Source organism: Saccostrea cucullata, unplaced genomic scaffold (genome assembly GCF_032062105.1).
Source record: "Saccostrea cucullata isolate Sc308-1 unplaced genomic scaffold, CSIRO_AGI_Scuc_v1 ctg242, whole genome shotgun sequence".
NCBI classification, from domain to species: Eukaryota; Metazoa; Mollusca; class Bivalvia; order Ostreida; family Ostreidae; genus Saccostrea; species Saccostrea cuccullata.
The window spans coordinates 142,254-167,402 of record NW_026927731.1 but is presented as its reverse complement, the minus strand read 5'-3'; the positions used below and the strand labels follow the sequence as shown (position 1 = coordinate 167,402).

The 25,149-nt window shown below is 32.7% G+C and overlaps 1 protein-coding gene across 3 annotated transcripts in view; it reads left to right on the top strand.

Moving 5' to 3' along the window:
* Nucleotides 1-3,533: 3,533 nt before the first annotated feature.
* Nucleotides 3,534-25,149, top strand: part of LOC134275365 (epidermal growth factor receptor-like) — a 62,518-nt gene continuing 40,902 nt past the window's right edge. For all 3 annotated transcript variants that reach the window (XM_062757642.1, XM_062757640.1, XM_062757641.1), the window contains exon 1: nt 3,534-3,757. In XM_062757642.1, the coding sequence (XP_062613626.1) occupies nt 3,655-3,757 (103 nt within the window). In that variant the 5' untranslated portion in view covers nt 3,534-3,654. The remainder of the gene's footprint in view (nt 3,758-25,149) is intronic.

The window sequence follows — 25,149 nt, the reverse complement described above, 5'->3', positions numbered from 1 at the left end:
TTAGTTCGAGAATTCAATCTAGTTTCAACCAAGGATTAGAATCACTTGTACCGCTTTTCTTAAATTATTGTAAAGCTAAATCAGTATCGCTACCAGTTTCTTTTGTGGCGTTTATGTTGCATATATAGAAGATTTATTGGTTTGTGCTATGTCAGTAAAGACAAAGAAAAAACAATATATCTGAAATAAAGTTTGTATTGTGCCTACTTATCCTGAAATGGTCGTTAAAACCCGATCATATAATCTAATTCTTGTTGGTCATAACCAGGATAATGTTTGTACTGCTTACAGAATGACGGTGATTCGGGAGGATGCGCCGGGAAAGTGACAGTTAACAGCATTTCCATCCTTTAAAATGAGATACTGGGAGATGTTTGTCTTTGTCGTGGAGGCGTGTGGATCTCCCCGGGGAAGAGTAGAACATTGATAGAATCGCCGAGAGTTTGCATGACCAATCACTGTACTTCCGTAACGTCATTATCCGACTACTAGAATTGTAGCTTGTATTTTTGTTGTGGTATATTCTTCCCGTAACGCATGTCAATATTTCGAAAATAAATTCTATTGATGGTCCATCATGAAAAAAATCTATATCTTTTCTTAGTCTGTTCGTGGGTGACATGGAAAACACATGTCAGTGTCATATTCTTAGTAAGAAAGAATGAACAATACACTTTATGCTCTGTTTTTAATGGAAAAGTTGTATTTGAAAGAATTTGCAAAGAATACATAAATGAAATATGAAAGTCCTGGTATCTACTGTTCAAAAGTTGTGGCCAAGGTCGAAGATTTTGAAAAGTAGGTCAAACTCCAAGGCCAGTGTCCAAGAGGCAAAGTTCTTTGTTTTCAATGAAAGATCTTCTTACAAGAAATATATATTTGAAGTATGAAAGCCTTAGCCCTTACCATTCAAAAGTAATGCTCAAAGTTAAAGTTTTTTCGTCATAATCTGTGTACGTGAAATCTCCAAGGTCAAGGTCAAAAAACAAAGTTGTTGGTATCCAATAAAAGGTCTTGCTACAAAGAATACATATGTGAAATATGAAAGTCCTAGTACCTACCATTCAAAAGTTATGGCCAAAGTAAAAGTTTGGAATTTTTGTGTAAAATTGGGTCAAACTCCAGAGTCAAGGTCAAAAGGTCAAATTTGGTATATGTAAAAAAAGGTCTTGTCACAAGGAATACACATGAAATATGAAAGTCATAGCTCCACTAAATCAAAAGTTATGGACCTATGCAAGGTTAAAGTTTTTGTGACGGGGCGCATTGTGTTTCACAAACACATCTTGTTTTTCCTGCAATTGCTGCGACGTTAATTTTCGTAGTAACAACAAAGAAAGACATTTTACTGTTTATAATTATATTTGTTTGAAAAAACATCCAAAGTAAATTCAAATATATTAAATATTGCATTATAGATGAATATGTCATTGTATGCATAACTGATGGATCAGACATTGTTCAATATCCATGCAGTGAATGTAACCATTCTGTAATGATATTAAAAATTCCTGTATATATGTATATAGCTCATGCAATGTAACTCGTGTTGGTAAATGTATTCATAGGCGCTATATGCATCTCGTCTTGTAAAAGGGATATGAAGTACACCGAAACTTCTTTAAGAACATCTAAAATATAAGATTTAAATATGAAAAGAAAACATAAAAACAAACTAAATGTTAATAAAGTTTGTGTGTGTGTGTGTGTGGGGGGGGGGGGTGTCTATCAACAGCAGGGAGTGGTTTTGAATTAATCTGTTAGTAAGAAATTATTTAGAAACATACTTTCAATTGGAAAAAGGAAATCTTTCATAAGATTTCATTTTAATTTACGATTTGTTTTAATTCTACGTACTTTATATCTCCCTAACCCCACCTCAGAGTTTAACTGATAAAACAGTGTTTGTGGTTTAAACAAAATCAGTGATCTAAACTGCTTCTTAGTTACACGATTTTCTGACAGCTTAAAAAATCAAAAACATTCACTGAATTGCATTAAAAAATCAATTGATAACGTACCCCCAAAGGCATGTGCCCCCTTGAACGAAAATGACGTCACTCCTGTGACAGAGAAGGAGAATCTGTGTTACACCTAGACTGACGCCAAATACTCACATTTCACAGCGAGGATCGCGTGGAGTTTTTACAACTGATATTTAAAAAAAGAACTCACTAAAAAATGTGTTTTGATAAAATAGTTTCCTTGACGTCTGCATGTAGCAAATGTGTGCAATTTAAATTGCATAAACTAGTAAAAAACGATATTTTCACCGCATCCACAGTATTTCCTTTCGTTGTGAATAAAACCTTGCATTGAAATTTAAAAAAATGACAGAAAGAAACCATCTATTCATATATTTAGTCGTTTCATTTTTATTTTCGTAGTTATTATTGTTCAGAATTATCTCCCTCACGAATGAATGTAATTCATTTTGAAGTTTATAGATGGCAGTAGTTTGGTTCCAACTAATTTGCGTGTCACTGGCATGGGCTTCGGAATCCGTCCTTTTAGTTTATTGCATCGGAAGGTAATCAGTAATTTGACTGAATGGTTTAGAGAAACAACTCAGTAAAATAGTCTGATTACTGTTCTTGTTTTATGGCATAGTATGGTAAAGATCTCACCTAAATTTGTTTGTTTACACAATTATGGTCGTAAATCTCTCATTTTGAATATAAGATCACAGATTTTTATTGTAATTTATAAAAACTGTTTTCATGCCTGTGTGTGCTAGTTAAAAAAAAAGACTATTAAAACGATGTTGAATTTAATAGTTTTGTCGTTTTGATGTGATTAGTTTTATATATATATGCATACTTGCTTGTCACTGAATATTGTATACATCATCCTTAAAATGTGTATTATTTCAAAATAAGATTATCAAATACCACCTTCAACATTTTTATAGTACAAAGATAACTAAAAAAAAAAAAAAAAATTAAATATAAGGGTACATGCATGTAACAGTACTACGTAATTTTTTGGTCTCACAAACACTTGGTTTGTTTAGTTAAAGCCAATATAATTATAAAATGAACTTTTCAGCATCAAAATAGTGATAATATAAAAATGATAACATATTTTGAAAGGAAGCTCTCTTTTGACATATCTTTGAAAGTTATAAAATAAAATATCACTTGGTTGACCTAAACGGAATATTAATTGTTGCAACCTTTTTTTGATACAAGTATTTCAACTAATATATCATAATCACCTTTTTATCGCTAAAATCATTCTGGAAATTAAAATAAGAAATATGCTGTTTTTAAGTGTTTAAAGTGATCCGCCCCCTAGTCACGCCCCCTTTTCTAATGAAAAGCTATTTATCAAAAAAACATTCTCTTTCTCACTTAAAGAATTATATGGCAAGAAGGAAGAAGTTTATATGCGACCGCAGAAAAAGAATTTGATTGATATTTTTTTCTTTTTACTATTGAAGTTCACAGCATTTTTGACGAAGGTGCATTATCCACGTGCTCTTGTTGACAAAATAACGCGCGTAACTTGATAACTATTGTTATTCTGACGCTATTTCCGGTTCAGGTTCAGCTAATCGTATCATCGCAAAACTTTATACTTTTACAAACACGCTGCCGAAGGAGTGCGAAGAAGGCTAAAAATGATAGTTTACTGTTCATTCTAAGACGAAAGATGGCTCATAAGAATTTTCTTATATTCAGTCTGGTATTACTGGTACATGGATTAAAACTGACAAACTGCGAATTCGCTGGAAGTGCTAAATATAAGGAACCAGGTAAGTTTATTCCACCGCGAAGACTGTCAAATTATTTGGTATAAGTTGGGTAGCTGTCGAAAAACGAGATTGGGAAACTTGCGTAATATTCCCAAGTTTTTTGAATGGTGACCAGAACATGTTAGTGGGGATTGATAAGATATAAGTTGTGGTAGGAGACTATGGGATCATTCTTACAGCACTTTATTTACTTTACCTGGCCGGGGTATCGAAGAGGGTCCCAGGTAAAATTGGGTCATCTGCGTATTATGAACTGGACGCGTCGATACACATTAAATCGCGCCCTGATATTAACTTTATTATAAAAGTGAAATGAAAACTAACACATGCCACAAATTCCTCTGTTAACTGTCGATCAATTGTAGTGTAACAAAAATATCAAGCACAACCAGTATCCCAAGGGTAAAGGTTTAAAGACGCTTCTAACTCTAAGATAAAAGATTTATTGTAAATTTTTATTTGAAATTGGCATTTTATCAACTTGTTAGTAGGTGTTTATAAATAGTCATTTCCGAATTGTTATTAATAATATAGGTACCAATATTATCAATTCTTTAAAACTGACACTATAGGCTCTACAGAATATCTATTTATGATTTATAAGTTGTTGTACTGTAAAGACAGAACTTTATGATAATGTTGGACATTCTTTACAATTTCTTCTCCACACTCCCAAACTATGAAGGCTAGTGACATTAATATAATCTGGTGCAGGAGGAACTATAAGACGTTGTGCCAGGAATGAGAGCTTTTTACATTTACAGAAAGTGCCTCTGACATCATTGATTCAGTTGCATAGTTTTTCAGTGACTGTGTTTATGAATGAAAAGTGGCACGCAAGCAAGTGCCTACCCACTCACAGATAAAAAGAAACGTAGAATTGCAACCTTATATCTATTAAAAATCTTGGTTTTTAAAAAAAAGTCAGTTAGTCTAGTTACAAAGTATTCTCGTAGCATCTTCAATACACATTCATACTCATTTAAATCTGATATCTGCTTGTTATCTGGGTAAATACCCAGTGCTGTAGTTTTTGGAAGTGAAACTAATATTTGATAACCCAATTGCCTTTTCTACCTTTAATTTTGTGATTACAAGACTATACTAGATAATGTTGATTGTGAGTCCAGGCTTGAACAATATCTGTTTACATTTTCCGTCAGGCCGTAGACAGGTCTGAAGAATATCTTGGGTTTGATCAGCTAAGAAGTTGTGTACTGACAACTGATGTTATTTTAGATGAATGGTCTTAAATTTACATGAAAATCTTAAAATTTGGCTTCCTTGAAACTCCAGAAAGAAGTTTGGTAAAATTCAAGAATAATGTTGTATAACTTGAAAATTGGAAAAGGCACAGTTTTCCTTCTCAGAAGTGGCTAGCTTATGTTTGCATACACTGATAACAACCTTGCAAGTCTTTTCATGTCTTATTTGCAGACAGTTAAATCTACTCTTCTTGAATGAATTAACTAAGTCTTTTTTACGCAAACAGAAGGGGTATTACATTACAACGGCATTAATGTATGGAGTTAAAAGAGATTACATTAAGAATTATGCAATACAGGATTTACCTTTGTGAAAAAATTATAAAAGACAATTTTTGATTTATACAATAATTTTTAATCTTTCTGCCTGTAGAGTAATATCATAAATAAAAAGGAACAGTTACTGATTTTTTATTTTTCCTAATCTACGGAGTAATCTCCCCTAAGACAATATGCCAATGAGTTGTACATTTAGTCTGTTTATTTTCTAAATGCCAGGCCCCCAGGCAGTTCATTTTAAAAGATTGTTAAGAATGTGATTTCAAGCATTCATTTAGCTTGATTTGATGGATCGCTAGTTGAAAAAAAGAGATTCTTTAATTTTCGCTTTTTACCTCATAGATGCATATGTGCATATTTATTTTATATTTGTAGAGGACTTGAATGAAGGGAAATTTGGAATATTATTATGCTATCTCTGAAAAATAATTCAATTTGTTAAAATCACTATAAATTTAGTTATGTTTCTACAAACTTGATTTCATATATGTTGATGTGAAACCCTTTTTGATTGATATCATTAAACTTTGGTTAAAAAGTATCTCCCAAGTCCATATGTCTTTTCTCATGTAAAGTTGGTGTAAATTTGGCAGTGTAGTTACTTTCACAGTAGAGTCTTTGAATGATGCAACTGTTTCAGAGTTCTGTTGAAGGAAGATAAGAAATTTTAGGTGGAAAATAAACCCAGTAAAAATCCCTCAATCTAGATTGGAAACAAAACTATGATTGATTTTTTCCCCCCGAAAATCTTCTTGAAAGATTCCTAAGATATCATAGCAATTATTGTTTGTAGAGTCACGAAAAAATCTCCTGGATGGATATCAGTGTATAAAAACAAAGTACATACAGATATTTAGTGTAGGAATTTTTTGTTAGAAATAATTTTTTCGCCGTTTACGGTATATTGTTTTGTGTATTGAAATTTCTCATTACTAATGCATGCAGAAAGATTTGAACATGCTCGAGTAAGCAGGAGCCTTTTTAATTATTCATTGTCACCACTTGCGAAATATAAGACTATCTGTGACAATTATCAGGTTTGATTTATAACTCATAGGTTTGTCACAGGATTCCATACAAGTGTTTCCAAAGAAATAAAACTTTTTATAAAGTTCAAACAAGGCCATTTTTCCAACACTTTCCTTCACAAATATGCTTTCTGTAGTCATAATGAGGAACAAGGCAAGAAAATAAAGAGATCTTGTTTTTTTTAATGACAGCAGGACTGGTACGATTTAGCGATGGACATATTTTTTGGCAGGTTTTTATCGAGGGTGTGTATTTTGTCCTAGGTTTTTCATTTGTCAGGTTAAAGCATCAGTCTACCACAATCAAGTCATTAAACTCGCAAAATTACACACAAGTTAATGACTCATGTCAATAATTCCTTTCTCTTGAAATTTGGAAGCATTATTTGTTGAAGACAGTGTCAATGTTCACTTCAAATGTTGATCTAGTTCAGCAGATAGTGTTTTGATTCCTCTCCTGCTGGTACTCACACAAAGAGATGTTGGGGCTTTGGCCTGACAGAAGATGATTTCAGTTTCTATTAAAATATAATGATATACCCCAAGATGAAATCCTTTACCGAAATAAAAAGAAAAACTGCCACTCTGTCAAAGATATTATTACTTGTAACTCTATTAAATAGAGAAAGGATAGCAACAACCTTTCAAGTTTTCCTTCTTTTCTATTTTAATAAGTTAAACAGAAATTGATTTACTATACCTATATACAATTTATATAAACAAAAAATATGGGATTTCCCCTTTGAAAAATGCCTAGACATTTATAATGTGAGGAGAGTCGTTTGAAGTGTGGTCTCTTTTTAATATCACCTGTTATATATACCTGGCAGCTGTTTTGGTGTAATGAATTCATAGTGTATGTGTTTTCCCCACTGTCTACTTTGTTACGTGCCTTTTAGTGCTTTCACATTGCAAACGCTTACGAAGGAATGTGTAATATGCATATTTAACTAGTATACATATATTTTGAGGGCCGGCTGTTCTGATAATTTTTTTGTGCTCCAAATTTGTTTAAATTTTATATTCTAAATTTTCAAATGATAATCCTGCTCTGCAATCTGTGATACAGTGTCCACTGATTCAAGCACTAGTACATGTGCAGTGCTATAGAGGTAAAGAGCTTCTGAAGGAAGTAACTTAAGTAGTATATGACACTTTTAAAGAATGTCATTTTAAAAAGCATTTGTCTTTTTGGTGAATAGATTAAAGAAAAAATGAGGAGGAAACACTTAGAATTAACCTGTTTTCAGTTCTTAGTCCAATTTGATAGAAATGTTTACATTTAACAGTTTGTTGCATTACCTATATATAACATATTTTCTACAAAAAATAGGACAGAACACCTTATGACGAAACTCCCCCCAGTTCTAAGAACTATAATGAGGACAAGATTTCACTGGACAAGAAAATTTTGTGAAATATAATATAGATATGATAAAATGTTCTGTGACTTCTGTCATTCATTTTTTATGTGTTTTTTGTCACTTCATGTTCCTTAAACAAGGTTGCATCCTCCCTCCCTTTTCACCTGACTTATATTTGAGGGTTAGACATTCTTGCAGATGGATACCCACTTTCTTCAGCAAAAGTGTGTTTGCCAGTGCTTCATTACTTGAACAAAACAACAATGAGCCAAAAACTAGCACATTTCATGATGTGGTTAATTGACATACCAATGTGTAGTTAACATGTAAAGAATTTGAAGAAGTTACTTCACATACTCACATTTACTATCAATAAAAATGGAAATTTAAATTCTCTGTAAAATTGATAAGGGCCCAATTGGTTTTTAAGTTCAATATTTCAAAAACCTTTTATCACAGCTGGGTTGGTTTACTAAGTCATCCAAATCATTTTACAGTCCACAAAATACACCACAGCATATTAGACATATTTAGTAAAAGTTCTGAAGAAGTCTACTACTTATTTGGATTATTGAAAAATTAATGTGATTGGCATGGGCCAAATCGTCGTTCAATTTCAGAATTCTCTTATTTTTGTTTTGGTACTTATGAACAATGCACTACTGGGAGATAAGAGGCAAATGAATGGTAAGAGATGTGCACTCTTGAGTATTGTATATTTACAGTAAAATCTGTCTTATCATAAATGCAATGGGTCTGGATGACAAATTTTAAATGTTGAAATTGACAGATCATCAGGTTGCAAAGTTTAAAGAAAATGGAAAATGAATGTTGGAATTCACAGAAAAACAGAAACATTTCACAGTTGTTGGATTAAAGCACTTTTTACTGTATTTGTTGTAAAAGACTAGGGACATATAAGTGGTTTGGGCAAACAGGAATAAGTACATTCAATATATAGACCACTTAAAACTTTCAACACATTTTTTTGTTTCTGAATACCTTTTATTGGGGTACATAGGTTGGGGAGAGGGGCATTGTTAGATTGATCAGGCTGTAAAAACTATCACCAGCTATTGATGCCAATATCAGTTTATCGTAAGGACAGTCTTATTAGAGCCTTTTCATTAAGGAATACCACTGCTACAAAAATTGCTTATGTTTATGCTAATAGGAGAATATTAACACTTACATAGAACTAAGTCCCTCATCATTAGTACAACACAGAGGTTTTAGCAGTGGATCATGCTGTAGCATATATTCATGGCTCCAGATTCGGGAAGACTTTGACCTTAACATTGTAGATTGGATGTCTTGGTAACTGTTTAATGAATCTGGTCTCTACCAGCAGTGGAACAAACCCAGGCTGATCTAGATAGGAAAAGTATGTTGAAGCATTTGAAAAAGTGCAGACAGAACCCAGGAGGGTCAATCTTGTAGAAGTTGATAGAAAATGTTCCCCAACACAGAAAATCAATTTTAAGGATTTGTTTTTATACTTGTCTGTATGCACCAGAGATTTCCAATTGAAATTGGGGGGATTACATTTTAATACCTGCATGGTATATCAGATAGGATTGCACTAACATTAAGGTTTTATCAGAGTCCCTGCAAGTAAATTTTTTTGATAATGTTAGCCAGAAGGAATTCCTCAATCTGTACATTTATCTCAAGGTTGGAAATCCTCAGGGGCCTCAATATTGCATTTTATGTTTTGATTGAAAATTCTAAAAAGAATCTGGGCATGGCTAGGAAATAATCTGGGCATGGCATGTTTAGTAAAATTTCCGTGGTACTCCTACACTAATAGGTTAAGGTTTTAGAGAATATAGGTCAAGGTTCTTTTGATAAGATTCATCAGTAATTAGTGACATGCCAACTTTTGAGATTATTAGGAAATGTTAATAAAGGCACAACATTATCTTCTGTATAAAGTCTTGTATGTATTTTGTCTTAGTGTTAAGTTACTTGCTGTTGAAACCTGAAATCAATTCTATCAAAAGAGTTGTATGTTTTTTGTTGCCTGCGTAAAAATTCCAATAGGTATGCTGCTTTAATTTAGAATTCTGTCCAAGTAATTGATAACAGATTATTTGTGAAATAAAAAAAGCTCTTTTGACACACACTAGGAAGTGCTTTCATCGGTAATAGTATGCACTGGCATTCAGACACGAAGGGTGATCTCCCCTTCTGTAAGCATCATAAAGTTACCTCCAACCCAACGTATTCTGGCAGGTGTTTAATATCCTGATAAGAGGAGATAAGACCCCGATTATCTTCCCTTCCATCACAGATTAAGGCTGGTGTGCACTCCAGAGATGCCTTCAGCCTCTTGAGTGTGCAGGAGCCTCCTAGCTTGTCTGAGGAGTGACTTCATGGATTCACTAACCTTTGTAGATTGTAAAGGCAGCTGACTTAAACCCTGAAACATATCTTTAAATATATTGGTTATTTATTGCATAAGCAATTACTTAATTGGTAAAGAATTGATATTTTGATTTTACAAAATGACTCTTTATTTATTGGATCCCATTGTATTTTGATGTATGAATGCTGAAAAAGAGTAGAATATGAAAATGCTAAATGTCTCTGTGGCATGAAGGATAAACTCTGTTGTGTCTCCTCAATCATGTTGACTGCACATGTTGAAAATAATTGTTTTTACATAGATTTTCTGAAATTGTTTTATGCATAATGCTAAACACTAATTCATATTTCAATGTTTATTATATATAATTTTATAAGATGTCTCCCTCCATCAATTTCCTTAGTACAATTAAATATCTACTTTTATTTAGTTAAGTCTGTTTGCTAACTTGTCATATTTTTGAATTCTGAAATTCAAAAGTAAAGCTAGTTTTAAAAGAATCAAGGATCTGCAACACTGACTTCATATTTCTATGTTCAGCTGGGTGATTAAAGCATCACTGATTTCCTCTGCTGAGCCTTTGGGTCTTTATTTAGATTATGCATAAATCCATATTAATGTCGTCTTATCATAATACATGTGCCAATGCAGATTACAAATTTATTTTTTTAAATGACATGCCAACTCCAAGTATTAATAACAAGTCCCTTAAATTGTATGTAATGAATATTGAAATAATTTTAGTGTCACTGTGTATTTTGAAGTCTGTTTGTTTGACCATTGGTAAAAGAATTATTATTATGGAGGTGTCAGACGTGATCACATGAAAATTTTATTCATAAAGTCAGTACTGGTCTGAGAAATGATGAAAAATGATAATTTTTGGATTCCAAAAACCTAATTTTGTTTTTAAAGTGCATTAGAGTAATTATTTACAACCTTCCTGGTGAAGTGCATTAAGCTGATATGAGAAGCATCATAGCCACACCTGAAATGGATGATTAATTACTGTGATTGAGGTAACAAGCAATTCCCACATTCCCTATCTATCACCTGTTTCCACCAGTTCAAAAAAAAGTTATCAGCATCCAAGTTTCTGTATCTCTGCTGTCTTCCATAGCAATACCAGCCCTGGGTATTTCTTTGCTTGCATGTGATGCTTAATGAGAGCGCATGCAGTCGATAAGCTTTACTAAGAAAACTAACATCTTAATCTTAAGAATGTTTTGAAAACTAGATATAAATACCAGTCACAAGTTGAACGTTACATCTGCAGAGGCTATCATAGACAGGCCCTGTACTATATGAATATTAGATCTGTATATGCAATGCTTTTTGCATCTGCTTCAGAAATGCAGTGTCTAATAGGGAATTTTTGAGCTCTATAGATATAGATCATTTTGCCGATAGGAAATTTGTAAAACATATCACTTTTCTCTATGTGAAGTAGTCCATATAGTAATTCATAATCAATAAGAACTTTCAGAATATATATATGAATCTTTTTATAGTCAATTTACCATAGGGAGAAAAGGGTCTGAATGCAGAAGTATTTCACATTTATAGTCCCAAAATTACCAAACACAGATTATTGATGGTCAGGTATTAGGCTGCAAGGGCTGTGCCAAAATTAGCTTGGAACCTAACGAGAAGTCTTTTTACTCTCTTTCAAATTTATCAAATCTTAACACACCAGCCAAGGCAATGCCCCAATCTCTTTTTTTAAAATAGCTTAATCTATGTGTTCACACCTAATGTACCTATATTCTGTTAAGATTTACAAATATAAACAGGTCTTATCATCTGACTTAAAAGTATAAATGTGTAATGTTGATCTAACTTTTTGGATATTCCCTTGACATGTATGTATTGTGTAAAAAATAAAAGAACAGATCGAAGTATATGAGCCTTACTTACGCACTTGACTTGTTTCAATAAACAAGGTGCGTCCAGAATGCATTCAGAATAATAAAAAAGAAATCATCACTAAAATAAATCTGATAACTTCCAGGGGATAAAGAGGGATTGGCAGAGGGTCTAAGACCTGAATACTTTGTTGGGTTTCAGAACCTCACAAGCCCTTGGATTATCTACAGATTTGCAGATGCAGTCAAAATGGTTGATGCAGGGGGAGATAGAGTGTAGCATCATTGGTCATATGATCACTGCAAAGCAACAGGGGCACCTCTAATATACTAAGAAATCAGCAGATACTTTTTAAATGAAATCTCTCTTAGAAATGCACCTGCAGCTAATTCATGGACAACACCAAATCACCAAGTATGTGTTTCTTAGAGCCAAAATGCAGATAATGACTGGGTTTTCAACTGGCTTCAAGACAAGTCATTCGGGAAAACTCTTTGAAATTTGAAAGATTGAAGTAGCTAGTGTAAATTTGCTTGATAAATTCAATTTCTACCATTTGCTGATGAATTTATTATTGACAAAAGAAGATCAGACTTATCAGAGTATAAGTGCATAAAAAGCAGATTATTTGGGGGGAAATAAAGAAAATGATGTCAGTATGTTAATAGAGAGATTGCCGAGGGAATGTGTTACAACCACGGAGTGGGAGGGACTTCTAGGTAGTTAGTGTTTTAACGCGGCAAAACCTGTAGATAATAATTGAATTGAGGTTAATGGAAAAATCACTTTCTTTAGCTTCATATGTTAATGATTTTTAAAATTTTTAAAAAGTATTTTATTTGAATTGACTTTGAGGTGAATTTTTTTGTGACGGCCAAAAATTCCCTGTGTAATGTCTCTGCAGTAGTGTGTCTGGGAAGTAGTTTTGATGAGCTTGAGCATGTTAAGGAGTATAGCACTCATATGATGAGTGAGTCTCTTAGGAGGAGATATCTTGTAAAATTATTAGGAATGGAATTGATTTTGTAAGAGCATGGGATTGTGACTTAGATCTATGCTATTATTAATTTGTCAGATGGAACTGTGACAAACCTAGAAATTAAAGTTCTAAAACTTTTATATTTGTAAAAGTTTTGAAAATTTTAAGAACTTGTATTAGTACTTTGATATTAAGATAAGTGGAGTTGCTATTTTTAACCTTCTATAGAAATGTTAAAGGATGTGATAAAAGATCCAGAGGCAGAGCATTGCTTTAATATTGAATTATAGAAATGCCAAAGTACAGACTTTGTAGTATTGATGTTTTTTGGGACCAATTGCTCTTACAAACTTCACTTAGGTCTTCTATGCTTGATAAATAATAAAAGGATAGTCACACTTGTTCCATAGCAGTTGGATCAGGAAGCCTTTTACTGATGCCACTATATATGTACTATGTAAGAAAAAACACATTTCAATAAAATATTTTTTCTCCCTATATTTATAATTCACCTGCGCTGAAAGCTCAAGTGAGCTTTTCTGATCACCTGTGCTCCAGCATCTGATGAAAGTTATACGATGAAATATATTAGAAAATCTTTAAAAAATCAGCTGAAGAACCAGGGTCAAAAATGTAAAACTTGTTTAGAAGCAAATCCCCCCAGTATTACCTCCCAGGGTTAGGGTGGGGGCACAGAAGGGTAATAAACTTTTATATTGAAGTATATGAGAAAAATCTTTTAAAAATCTTCTTCCCAATAACCACTGGTTGAAAAGGGGAAACATGTGAAGGCTTCTTGAGGTATTAATTAATGTAGATTCTTAACTATTAACCTTTTAAAGGCCCCTGAGGTTAAAACAACCCAGGATTGATTTGATATTGTCAGCTGATTCTGACAGAAGTTGTACCCACTTATAAGCCAGTCAATGACAAATTCTTCCAAAAGAACCTCAAAAAATGCAGCCAACTTAGAGGCTAGTATATAGGATAGTTATTTCAGTCAATAAAAAAATAATGGTAGCTTTTGATAATTTATGAAGAAAAGAGATGAGAACTCTGTATATCAAACAGATGTCCTGGCCAGGTAAATGACTAACTGAATCGGATGCTGCAATTTCCCTGGACCTGACCTATCCCTAATAGACAAAGCTAGGATGAGAGGAACTAGGCTAGGTTTCAGCATGTAAAAAAAAACGTCACTTCACTGATAAGCTGTGCTGATGAATTTCAGGATAAAAATGTTAAATCTTGATTTTCGTAATTTGAAAGAGATGAGTTTGTTTTCTTGGTGAAAGATGAATGGAAAGAGAAAAACACTCCTTCAAGTTCTGATTACAAAATATGTTTGCTTGATTTGAATTCTGAATTATCAGATGATGGAATGCAAATAGCTAGTTATGAAGCTCAAAACCCATGTTATGATCGCAACTGGGGGTCATTTTGGTTGTGTATTGATACATCTGAATTATTTGTTTGATTTCATCAAACTTTTTTGAGGTTGAATGAAGAAAGCCAAGTTTTGTGTAGACTGGTTTATTCCTAATCCCAGTTAACATAATAACAAGTTGGCTAGAAGTAAAAAAAAAAAAGGAACCATTAATTACTGGTAATAATTATTTGTATCAGTATAAAACATCTACTCATCATGATATAATGAATATATGAAGGTAGATTTGATTTGAATATTATTTTTTGAAAATTTTTTTCCCTTTGTGTGACTGTATATTGTTGCTCCATATAGGACTTTTACTTCAATCTTCACTTCAAGCTTATTAGCCCTAAATCAAACCTTTAAGACATTTTTTTTTACGACTTTACATCCTTGAAGCTTGGACAGGATAACTATAAGTATTTTTAATGTTTTTATTTCCAGGATTCGGTATAATGGCTTTCAAAAAGCCATGTTATTTTGCAGCTGCCTTTCTCTTTATGAATTTCACCTACAAAAGAAATGAGTAAATTTTTACTAGAATTGGTGGCAATTTCAGTGTTAGAATTGGTGGCAAGTTCAGTGTATCTTTCTTAGATCTTCTCATAGATAGGCAACCTGCATAGAAATCTACATTTAAAAAAAAATTATGAATATTAAATTTTTCTTTGCAAAAATTAACCTCCTTACGCATGTCTAAAATTTCACTGTGTCACCTTTAATATAGTACTTTGAGTCATCCCATGCAGGTATTTGAATATCAAATGTCTGCTTTGCCTGCCTATGACTGTAGATAATGGAGAAACAATTTGAACATGAGAATTTGTTGGATTTTTATTATGCCTGGTGCTGTCTGGTGAACAGGACGGGATTTGTAGCCAATGGTGGGAGGTATCAGAAATGTGTGATGACAAGAAAACAACTGACAATTACGAGTTTGAGTGAAAGCAGTCTGATGTTTTCTTCTGATCTGTTCATACTTTGTAAGATTAAAATGAGAAATAAATTTCTTCAAAATGTCAGAATCCATCAGAATCATTGAAGACAGGGTCTTAGTTATTGCTGTGTGTTGTTGACAGATATTATATATTTGGGTGATGTACAGTAGTAATTGGATAATGATTAACCCTCCCAGGAAAATAAACAGAGACCAAGAAAATGGGTCTTTAACAAATTACAAATCAGGCACCAGTGATTTATTTCACTGTAAGAAAATTATGGCTCTTGTGTGTAACAGGTGAACAAAAATTTATAGGGATTTGATCCTTCTTTAAATGGTTGATGCATTTTACCATCTGCTTATCATAAGGTTTTTGAATTTTCTTTTTTTTCCCCTTATCATTCAAAGCACTTTTAAATGCTATATAGTTTTTTTCTTTTTTTTATTTTTCAGGTAAGTAAACATGCAACCACAAGAAAATTTCAACTGACAAACTTGTAGTCTTCAAACTTTGCGTCATCTGTGGAATAAGAGTAATTCACCACAGAGCAGGTAGACAGTTGAATACAGTGTCGTCAAAAGATGTTGATAATGCAGGGAGTGCATGTTTACGTCAGATTACACAACCTTTAACCAATACCTCACATCATGTTTTATTTTCTGTTTGTTTAAGGGCTCTACCTTCAAGTTTTTTCTTACTTGTCCATACAAATATTCACTTGGCCAACCATAAATTTTACTTGTCCAAGAGTCTATAATATATTCACCAATTATAGTTTATGGTTTTTTGACAGATAATTAAAAGAAAATATGAAACTAAACTGTATGGAGTAATTAATGGTAAATTAAAAATTATACAAAAGTATTAAAGTTGAGAAATGACATACTTTTTTGTGTGCAAGAAATAAAGTAAACAATTTTTGCAATGGGAGCACTGAAGCTCTCTGATAGTCAATTCAGTTTTTTTTCAGACCGGCCAGTAAAAAATTTAGCAACAGATATCTGCAGCTTGTTAGACAATTGCCCTGTTATATTCACTTTACCAACAGGATATTTTGTGTGTCTTGTTTTAAAAAAAATATGGACTAAATTCTTTTTTATATAAAGAAATATAATAAGATTATGAGTTTTAATAATTACACAAGAAAAGAAGATAAGTCCATTAAATAGGTCTTTAGTATTTTCTTTTGTCCTTGTAGTTGAAGTTCAACATTTCTATATTTTGATAAATGCTTAATTTTTTTTTTATCTGTGATATATAATTATAGAGTCAAATCAATTTAGTTTTAGTGTACTTTAAACAGAAAAGAAAGTCTTATACTGAGAGTTTAGATATATGATGTTTTCCCCCCTTGGCAATGAGTGCTTATAGGAAATAATTAGATCAGGATATTGATAATGACTGGTATCTGTTTGTCAGAAACTCATAATCTCTCATTTTACCTTAAAAATTCCCTCTTACCTTTAGAAATTACAGAATTTGGGTCTGAAAGACTAATGTCAGTCTATTGCTCATTTTCTGCCAGGGAAATCATTTAACACGTATTGATTTTCATTTAATTGAGCCTTCATTTGGATAATATTTCTAAGGATTTCAATATGGCTTGAACTTTAGAGATTCAGCTTGTACTCAACATGCTATTTACCTAAAAGTCTTCGAAGGACAGAGGAAAAATCTTTACAAAGCCTAACCAAAATCGGTATAATTGGAGATAATATTGTGTTGGTAATTCATTTTTCATGCCAAGAACTTATGATTTATATAAAATAGAGTTTAAATACAAGGATAATTAAAGAGTCATATGATGGATGCATGTTCTCTCGTGATTTTATATGTCTTTTCAACAAAAATGCCCCCTGCCATGCAAAATCAGTGATTAAGTATGCAAATAATCAGAGAAAAAAATCACCAATTTTTGATTGCTTTTGGAGATGATAATTCTTGTCTCATGTTTGGAGTCCTATTCCAGCACATGCAATTAATTGCTACCTAGGTAAACCCACCTGATCCTGTGACAGAACACAGATTTATATCTGTAGAACTGGGTACAGTATCTTATGTAACAATCCCTAAATAACTGAAGACTTCCCTTGTTTCCAATAAAATTATGTCCATTACAGGAGTAGGAAGATGATTTAGGGTTCGACTTAGGGACTTTAATGTACTCTTCATAGGACTTGATCACCCATTTACAAATAGTGATTGATTTGTGAGATAGCCAAAAAATATTTTGCCCATTTTAGCAAATGTTTTCTATAGATACCACCTGAGTCCATATATAGTGCAACTATATTCTTGTTTTATTTAAGATTTTTTTTAAATTGCAGTATTTCTTTATTGCATCCCTCTTCTTGGCCTATCATCAGTAGGTCCTCATTATAACGTATATATACCATCTTTTTCAAAACTTTTTTGGTGGATCAAAACCTTTTGTAGGAACAACAGGTTAACAGTGTGACAATTTGATATTACATACTCAGAGTAGATTTCATAATCATCCTGAAGATTCAAGTTTGGTCATGTCATTATTCGTGCAAGGCAATGATGAGAAAAAGTTAGGGATTAAAAATTTTACATGTGAATAGGTAGGAAAGAATGATTAAAATCATATTCAAAACAGAAGGGTCAAGGTGACTCAAGTGAGCTTTCTGGCCCATAGGCTTCAATTTCAGTCATATTTATTCTGCAACCTTGTCCTGATACTTTTCATTATATTTATAATGTGTTGTCTTTCAAATCACAAAACAAGAGCTTTACTCTTTAGTGGGTTCATTTATCAACTGTTTTGTAGTCAAATTTCTTTGTGACCCACATATGTTTGTGAGGATGGTTACTAAATAAAGTGTTATCTTTGACCTACATCGCGCCTGTCTAAATATTTAACATTGGCAGTCAAAACATATATACAATATACAGTAGCAAGTGTAATTTAGGCCCCGTCTAAAACAAAGGTTCTCTGCATGGCATACTGTAAAAAAGATTTATGCATGCATTAGTCCAATCATACAAGAAATAACAAGGGCTTCCTGGGTACAGATATCAGTTATTTTATTGTAAGACTTGGGAGTTTAGAAATTTAAATGCAAAGTTAAATATTAAATACCTTGGGGTATTTGACAAAAATCCCTTTTGTGAAAAAAATTAAAGTACTTAATTGTTTATGAGTGTCAAAAGGGAAAGTATTTTTCTTTGGTATTTTCTTGTTGACATGCTTGCATTACAGTTTATAGGTAGAGTTCTTATGATTTTATGATGAGGGCCTTTAGGGGCCATCATGTATCATTCTAGAAGAATTTTTGATGACAGTGAACTTGGCTTGTGTCTTGCCTTTGAGGCTAAGATGGCTATCAGGAGAGTACTAAATTCATTTGTGCTATCTTACAATCTAATCTATCTAGATTCCTCCTACATGTGATTTAGTTATTCTGTTTGGCTGCAGAACCATAAAGTTATTAAACTTTTGGCAATTTTCTATTACTTGGAAAAAATAAAGTTTTTTAAAAGTATCTTGTTAAAGTGGGTCAGTTTTAAAGTTTACAATTGCCAGAAGAACTCGCTGCAGTGACATCTGAATATGCTACATTGTTGAACCAGATTAAAATCCTGACCAAACTCTGCAGGTTGGAGTTGTTGACCGATTCTCAAATGGAGAGTTTCATTAGCTGAAAAAAAATTTAGCACAGCCCCTCTGTAGAGGTCTCCTAAGCCTTTGTTGTTCTGGTGTATTTACTGATCAGTTCTCCAAAGAGATTAATGAGGAATTACTTTTGCAAGTGTCTGTTTAGTTTCAAATCCTCACCGAATTTTAGATCAAATCCTCTTGCAAGGCTTTCTTTAGAACTGTTTATTTACAGTTTTAGAATTTTTAGTCCTTTTAGGTTTTTGAAGTGGACCCAGGTTTACCATTTGTAATTAGTAGTAATGATTGCATTTGAAGCTACAAGACAGGGGCTTTTAATTTCAAAGGCCAATGTGGGTCTTGTTGATGTTGTGCATTCTACAAATTCCTGAAGTGCATTTAGAATAATTCCTTTAAATGAACATTGATGCCATTGTTCAAATTTTTAACAGAGAATTGAGAACATTTTCTATGCACCTACAAGATTTTCTCCATTATGATTATTACCCACAATAGAGGAGCCCTGTGCTTTCCTCTTATAATGTGTATAAATACCAGAAAGAAGGATGTTCAATCTGATAATGTCTACATTTGAATACATTCTTAGAAATAATGTGTCCATCAGATGCTTGTAATAGAATCAGCAGTAATACAGTAAAATATTGTTAAAATAATGAAATACCAGGGTGACAGACAATGCATTATAAACATTATTCATTTTCTCCCATATTTACCCCTTTATTCAGTGGATATCACTCATTGAATATTTTTTGATATTCCACAGTTGTGATGTCACAATCATGAATGGATTTAGTGTACATGAGAATGACGTAGTAAATAAAATAAAGTAGATTCCTATTAAAATAAGTAAAAACAGTTGATGCATAAAACTTGGGATATAGAGAATCTCCCATGATTTGTGGTTTGATATGCTTTTTATCCAAGTTCTGTGTTTTATGCTATGTCAGCTCTCAAGTCCCTGCACCTAGCTCCAATGGATGACAGTTTGTCTACTATATCCCAATTTATACCAATAAATTTTACTAAATATTATTATTATATGATTGAATAATTTCCATCTCTCTGATTGGCTGAGATCCAACTATGTTAGAAAAATACTATGTTGTATTGACCTGCACGTGACGTTCCAGGTCAATACAAGGATTTATTTCCTTTACGTTGATCTAAAAATGGATCGAGATATTCCAAATTGATACAAATTGATTTGGAAAGCTATTTAAACAACTATAACTTTTTTTTTTATTTGATGAAAACATAAGCGAATATATATTTTCAGAGGAGGGTGGTAAGAGGGGATGCAGGGACACTCCTCCAACACTTTTACTGAACAACAATTTTTACTTTTTGGCAGTCAGTTTTCCCTGATAATACTCCTTCCTTTAAAAATCTATCCTAGAAAAAAGACTGACATAATTTTTTTTTTCATGGCAACTAAAATTGATTAAAAAAAACAAAAAAAGAAAAGAAAAGAAATATGACCTGTAAGGTTGATTAACATTTTAATTCTGCTTCTCTCTTAATTGTATTTGGATATGACTTAATTAAATGCAAACAAGTAATGGGTTTTATCATTTTATTAGTGAATCATATAATAAAATAATTATTGCTGTTTTTTTTCGGTCAGTACAATGATTTAGCCATCTTCGAAGTACAATATTCACCTCGCCCTCCTCAGATGGCTAAATCATTTTATTATATAGGCTATTTATAGTCCCTATATAATCTATACAAACGCAAACGGTTCATAACACTACATATTCACCGGATTTTAGGCCGTATTCACCGAAGGGTCAATGCGCGTGTAACGCATTGTGACGTCACAATCAAAATATCAAACAACGTCGTAAACAATGGTTGCAACGGCCGCAGCGAGCTACGTATCTGAGCAGGAAAACAATTATTCAAACCTTTTTCAGGATTATTTTTTTAAATTTGGACGTCTTACACATAGCGAAACTCGGAAAGGAAAACACGGAGGTTACAAACAGTAATATGGAGGATTTTTTTTTCAACAATGGAAGATCGCAAATGAAAATGGTGTCATCATACAGCCTTCAATGTCTTATTCATTCAAATCCGGACTATATAATAAAACAATTATGGACTCTTTTGGTGTTGAATATGGTTTGTTATTAACCAGAAAAATATCCATATTGACCTCGGCTTCGCCTCGGTCACTATGAATATTTTTCTGGTGAATAACAAACCATATTCAACACCAAAAGAGTGCATAATTGTATAGTATTGACCTCAAAACACAGCAATAATTGTATAATATTGCATTTACCAATTAAGAAATAAAAAAGGATATAATCATTGTGCACTAAATTTAAATGTCAAATATGTAGTTCCTCTTCAGATGTTAGTACAATTGTTGTAGGTGGCCATTACCCAAGTGATTACTTATTTCATATTAATTAATTATTTATCATCATTCCACATTGATGTTTCTATGAAGATTGGAAATCCCTTGTGACTTGATATAAAAAAAAAATGAAGATTTTTTCTTGTGATCCTAATGTATCTTTGAACCATCTAGAACAGTTTTACAATATTGCGTGATGGAAAGTGTTTGTTGAAACTCATTTGACACTCTGAAATTTAATACACAGATTGGCGCCATTAATAGGCAGTAGGGGCTGTACCGTGAAGGAGTTAATTTCTGACCAGATTTAGGTAACCTCAGAATGACTCCTTGTCACATAACCTGATCCAGGTGCAACTTTCTCAGTTAGATGGGGATAGCGTGGGGGTACGGTGTAACCAGTATATTGTCCGATACTCTGGAACCTATCCCTCCTTTCTCTAATTGACCAGAATGTGGACTTTTTAGTCATCTCTGTTTTACCCCCATCTCATAATGGGCCATATTCCTTGAGTGTGGTTATTTAAACAATGGTATTTATCATTTACCATAAATGTATTCAATAAGGTCTCTTGTGTTACTCATCTCAATTAGTGAACTAGTGTCCAATAATAATTGTCAAGTATCATATATGTTGTTTCTTGAATATAAATGGCCATTTCTCGGATAATCTAGTCATTTGTAGAAACTGTAATAATAAATCAGAACAAGAAAGTCCTAAGCTCAACACTATAACGTGACAAAGAACATATTTCATTGTCCTTTATGGTTATATATACCCTTCCAAGAAAATCATGAAAGAAAAAACTTCTCAGCCATAGGTGTTTTTTTCTCTTACTTTGTGTTTTCTCCCATATAGCTGAGTGCATTAGGTAGTATTTGTGTCTATTTTGCTTACTATTTTTTGTTTGAGAGATAAGGTGGATGGGGGATGTTTGACATTTTGTAAAAGTCTTTGTTGATAGTGATCAAAGAACATAGTTTTGGCGACCAGTCTGCACTTAGGCCATTTTCAAATAAAAGTGGTACATCACTTAAAAACATGTTTAAATCAATTAAATCTTTAACTACCTGTAGTTCTATGTTAAACGTGTTGAGGATGGATGATTCACAATTCTAGTCTAATAGCTTTGTTATTCTTAGCATAGTGATGGTATTATAGTCATTGTATTGCTATAACAGACTTGTATTTTTACACAGTGTAAATTAATTCTGTTAGTTTACTCACGGGGAAAATTCAGAGCCAGACCACCGTTTCCACTTTTTCAAAAGCCACTCTTTACCTATCAAATTAAATATTTGTTTAAATGTAGTGCTCATGCAAGGACATTTACTTCCATTGCTGAATTCTGTGTGTAAACCATTGACAATCCCTAAGATTTAAAATCCCTTAGAGAAAAAGTTTTTACTTTTGAACTTATAACTTTTTACTCAAGTAAATGGATAAGGTTAATGATATTCGTATAATAGTAATGTCAGAAGTGTCAAAAGGGCATTGATTTACATATTGTACATGCTATCTTTGTATCGGGGCCTTTTTTGTATGCATCTGCATGTACACTAAGTTAAGGTCACTGAAGTTTGAGAGGACCATTTTTGGACTTCACTGGTTAGTTTGGACATAAAACTTAGTGCAAATACCCCATCTGGCAGTTTTATGGTTGAGGTACCAAGCCCATTTCAAGGCACATATATTTTTCTCTATTTTTTCAACATCTTTACTTTATGACATTTTAATCAAGAAGAAATGGATGAAAAAAGTCACTAAAGAATATACCTGATTTCTGATAAACTTTATACTTTAAAGTCTTGTCGTTTTATGTATATATGTCAGGATTTATGCAATCTGTGTTTGCTGAATGCAAGTACAGTATGTGTGTTCTCATTCTATTTAACATGGTGAGAGTGTTTTGTTGATCTACCCGATTTAATTTCCCTTAACAGTGCATGGTTGGATGCAGGCTGTAATATAGTCTCCAATTTAAAGAGGGCACCCTGCTATAAAAAATAGCTGGCAGAGGACAGAATGGTGTTGACTGACTTTTTATGTACAGGATGTGTCAAAAAGTTTGTGATTTAATGAGTAGGGATTCAAAAACTGCCTTTTTTGGTCACAATGCCATATCCCTAGATCATTTCAGTTAGCTGGTGCATGTAAAATGAACATGATAAACCTGTTTATATAGTGCCATATTTGTATAATTTATTAAAGTTAAACTATAAAACTTTCTTTGTTTTTTTTAATCCTTATTTCTTCATGACAAGGAGGATTTACTGAAAATATGAAAATTTATTGATAAATAAAACAAAAAAAATTCAGAGATTTTTAAAAAAAAAAATAAAATGTAACATTTTTTTATTTACGGAAAGGCAATAAATTTGACTTTAAAACCAATTTTTATTAATTTAGTTTTGCTTTGTGTGTATGATCATCATTTGAAATGGATGATTTACACAGGTAATAATCCCTGTGGGCGCCAGTAACAAATACTTGAGTAAAAATTGGATGTCAACAATATCTGTTCTTGTTCAGTGCTTTTTCTATTGTGCGAGAATTAGTGAAGTTAAATTCCCTGCAAAGTTGGTGACTTTAGTATTACACAATTCTAAGGGTTGACCACAAATACTATGAAATACCATCCAAGTTACAAAAGGAAATAAAGTATCGGAGAGATCACATATAAATGATGACAGAAGGCAAGCCTGCCTCTAGTTATAAGGGTCCATGAACAAGTTATAGACACACACACACGCTATCACTGTTATAGTTCACTACTGTCTGTCTTTCATTTAGGGATGTTGAAAAGGAAGGGATTATTGCCGTTTCAGCAACTAAAAGAGAAAAGTTGCTATGCCAAGGTTATTGAGTTCCTATATACAATAATTTAAATGTTTGTGTTTTTAAATTTTTTTTTTGCATTAGGACTTACATTAATCACACCAGGGAAACATGCTTCTGAATTTTAGATTGACTAATATGGTTATTCCTCTTCAGAAGATCTTGGTTTCTCCCTAATCTGTAGAAATTCTCTATTGAACCCATTTTGAAATAATCATTGTTGATCCATTTAGTTTAAATGCATTTTCATGTTCTGTATTAAAAAGCATACAAACACATTCATTAAATACCATTTAGACTTTTGTTTGAATATTTTGTTGGGACTATGATATTTGCTGTAGAGTAAATCAAATTCTTTTTCTGGTTGCATTTTAGTAAAGACCTGTGTGTATTGTGTTCCTGCCAGAACCATAATTGTCAAGCGGTACACTTTGGTGGTTAGAGATGATTTTACATCTCAGTTTTCTTAGTTCTCTGTCATAAAAAGAAAATTCTATGCTGTCCATAAAGAGAGGCGATGATTAGTTATTGTTATGGATGGTATTTAGCTGTAAATCTTTGGAGGAGCTTTACTGACAGGTCGTATGACTGAAGCTTGCTGTCTGTCTTTGCACACTTTGATTGGTGCAGCTGTGAGGGGAAGGTTGTTAGCATTTGGTAATGAGCCACAGATCCCAGTTTTTGTACCCTGTCTTCTGTAGCTGTAACTCAAACTTATAGCAAACGGTACACCAACAGCCAAATCTTAGCTTGTTGGCACTTTTACCTATTGCTCAACAATGGCTGCATCATGTTAGTTCTACCAGGTGTATATGTCAATAGGATGAAAAATTTCTTTTTGTTTTTAAGTTGGAAATTTTTTTTTCGGAGGCGTAGTGAAGTAAAATGTTTTCTATTCGTTTCAAATTAATTCAAGGCATTAAGTAACTGAAACATTGATTATTTCTGGGAGACAAAAAATCTCTGAGGCAGTGATGAGAGTAATTTGTTAATGTAGCAGACAGTAAACAGTGTTTATCACATCAAAGC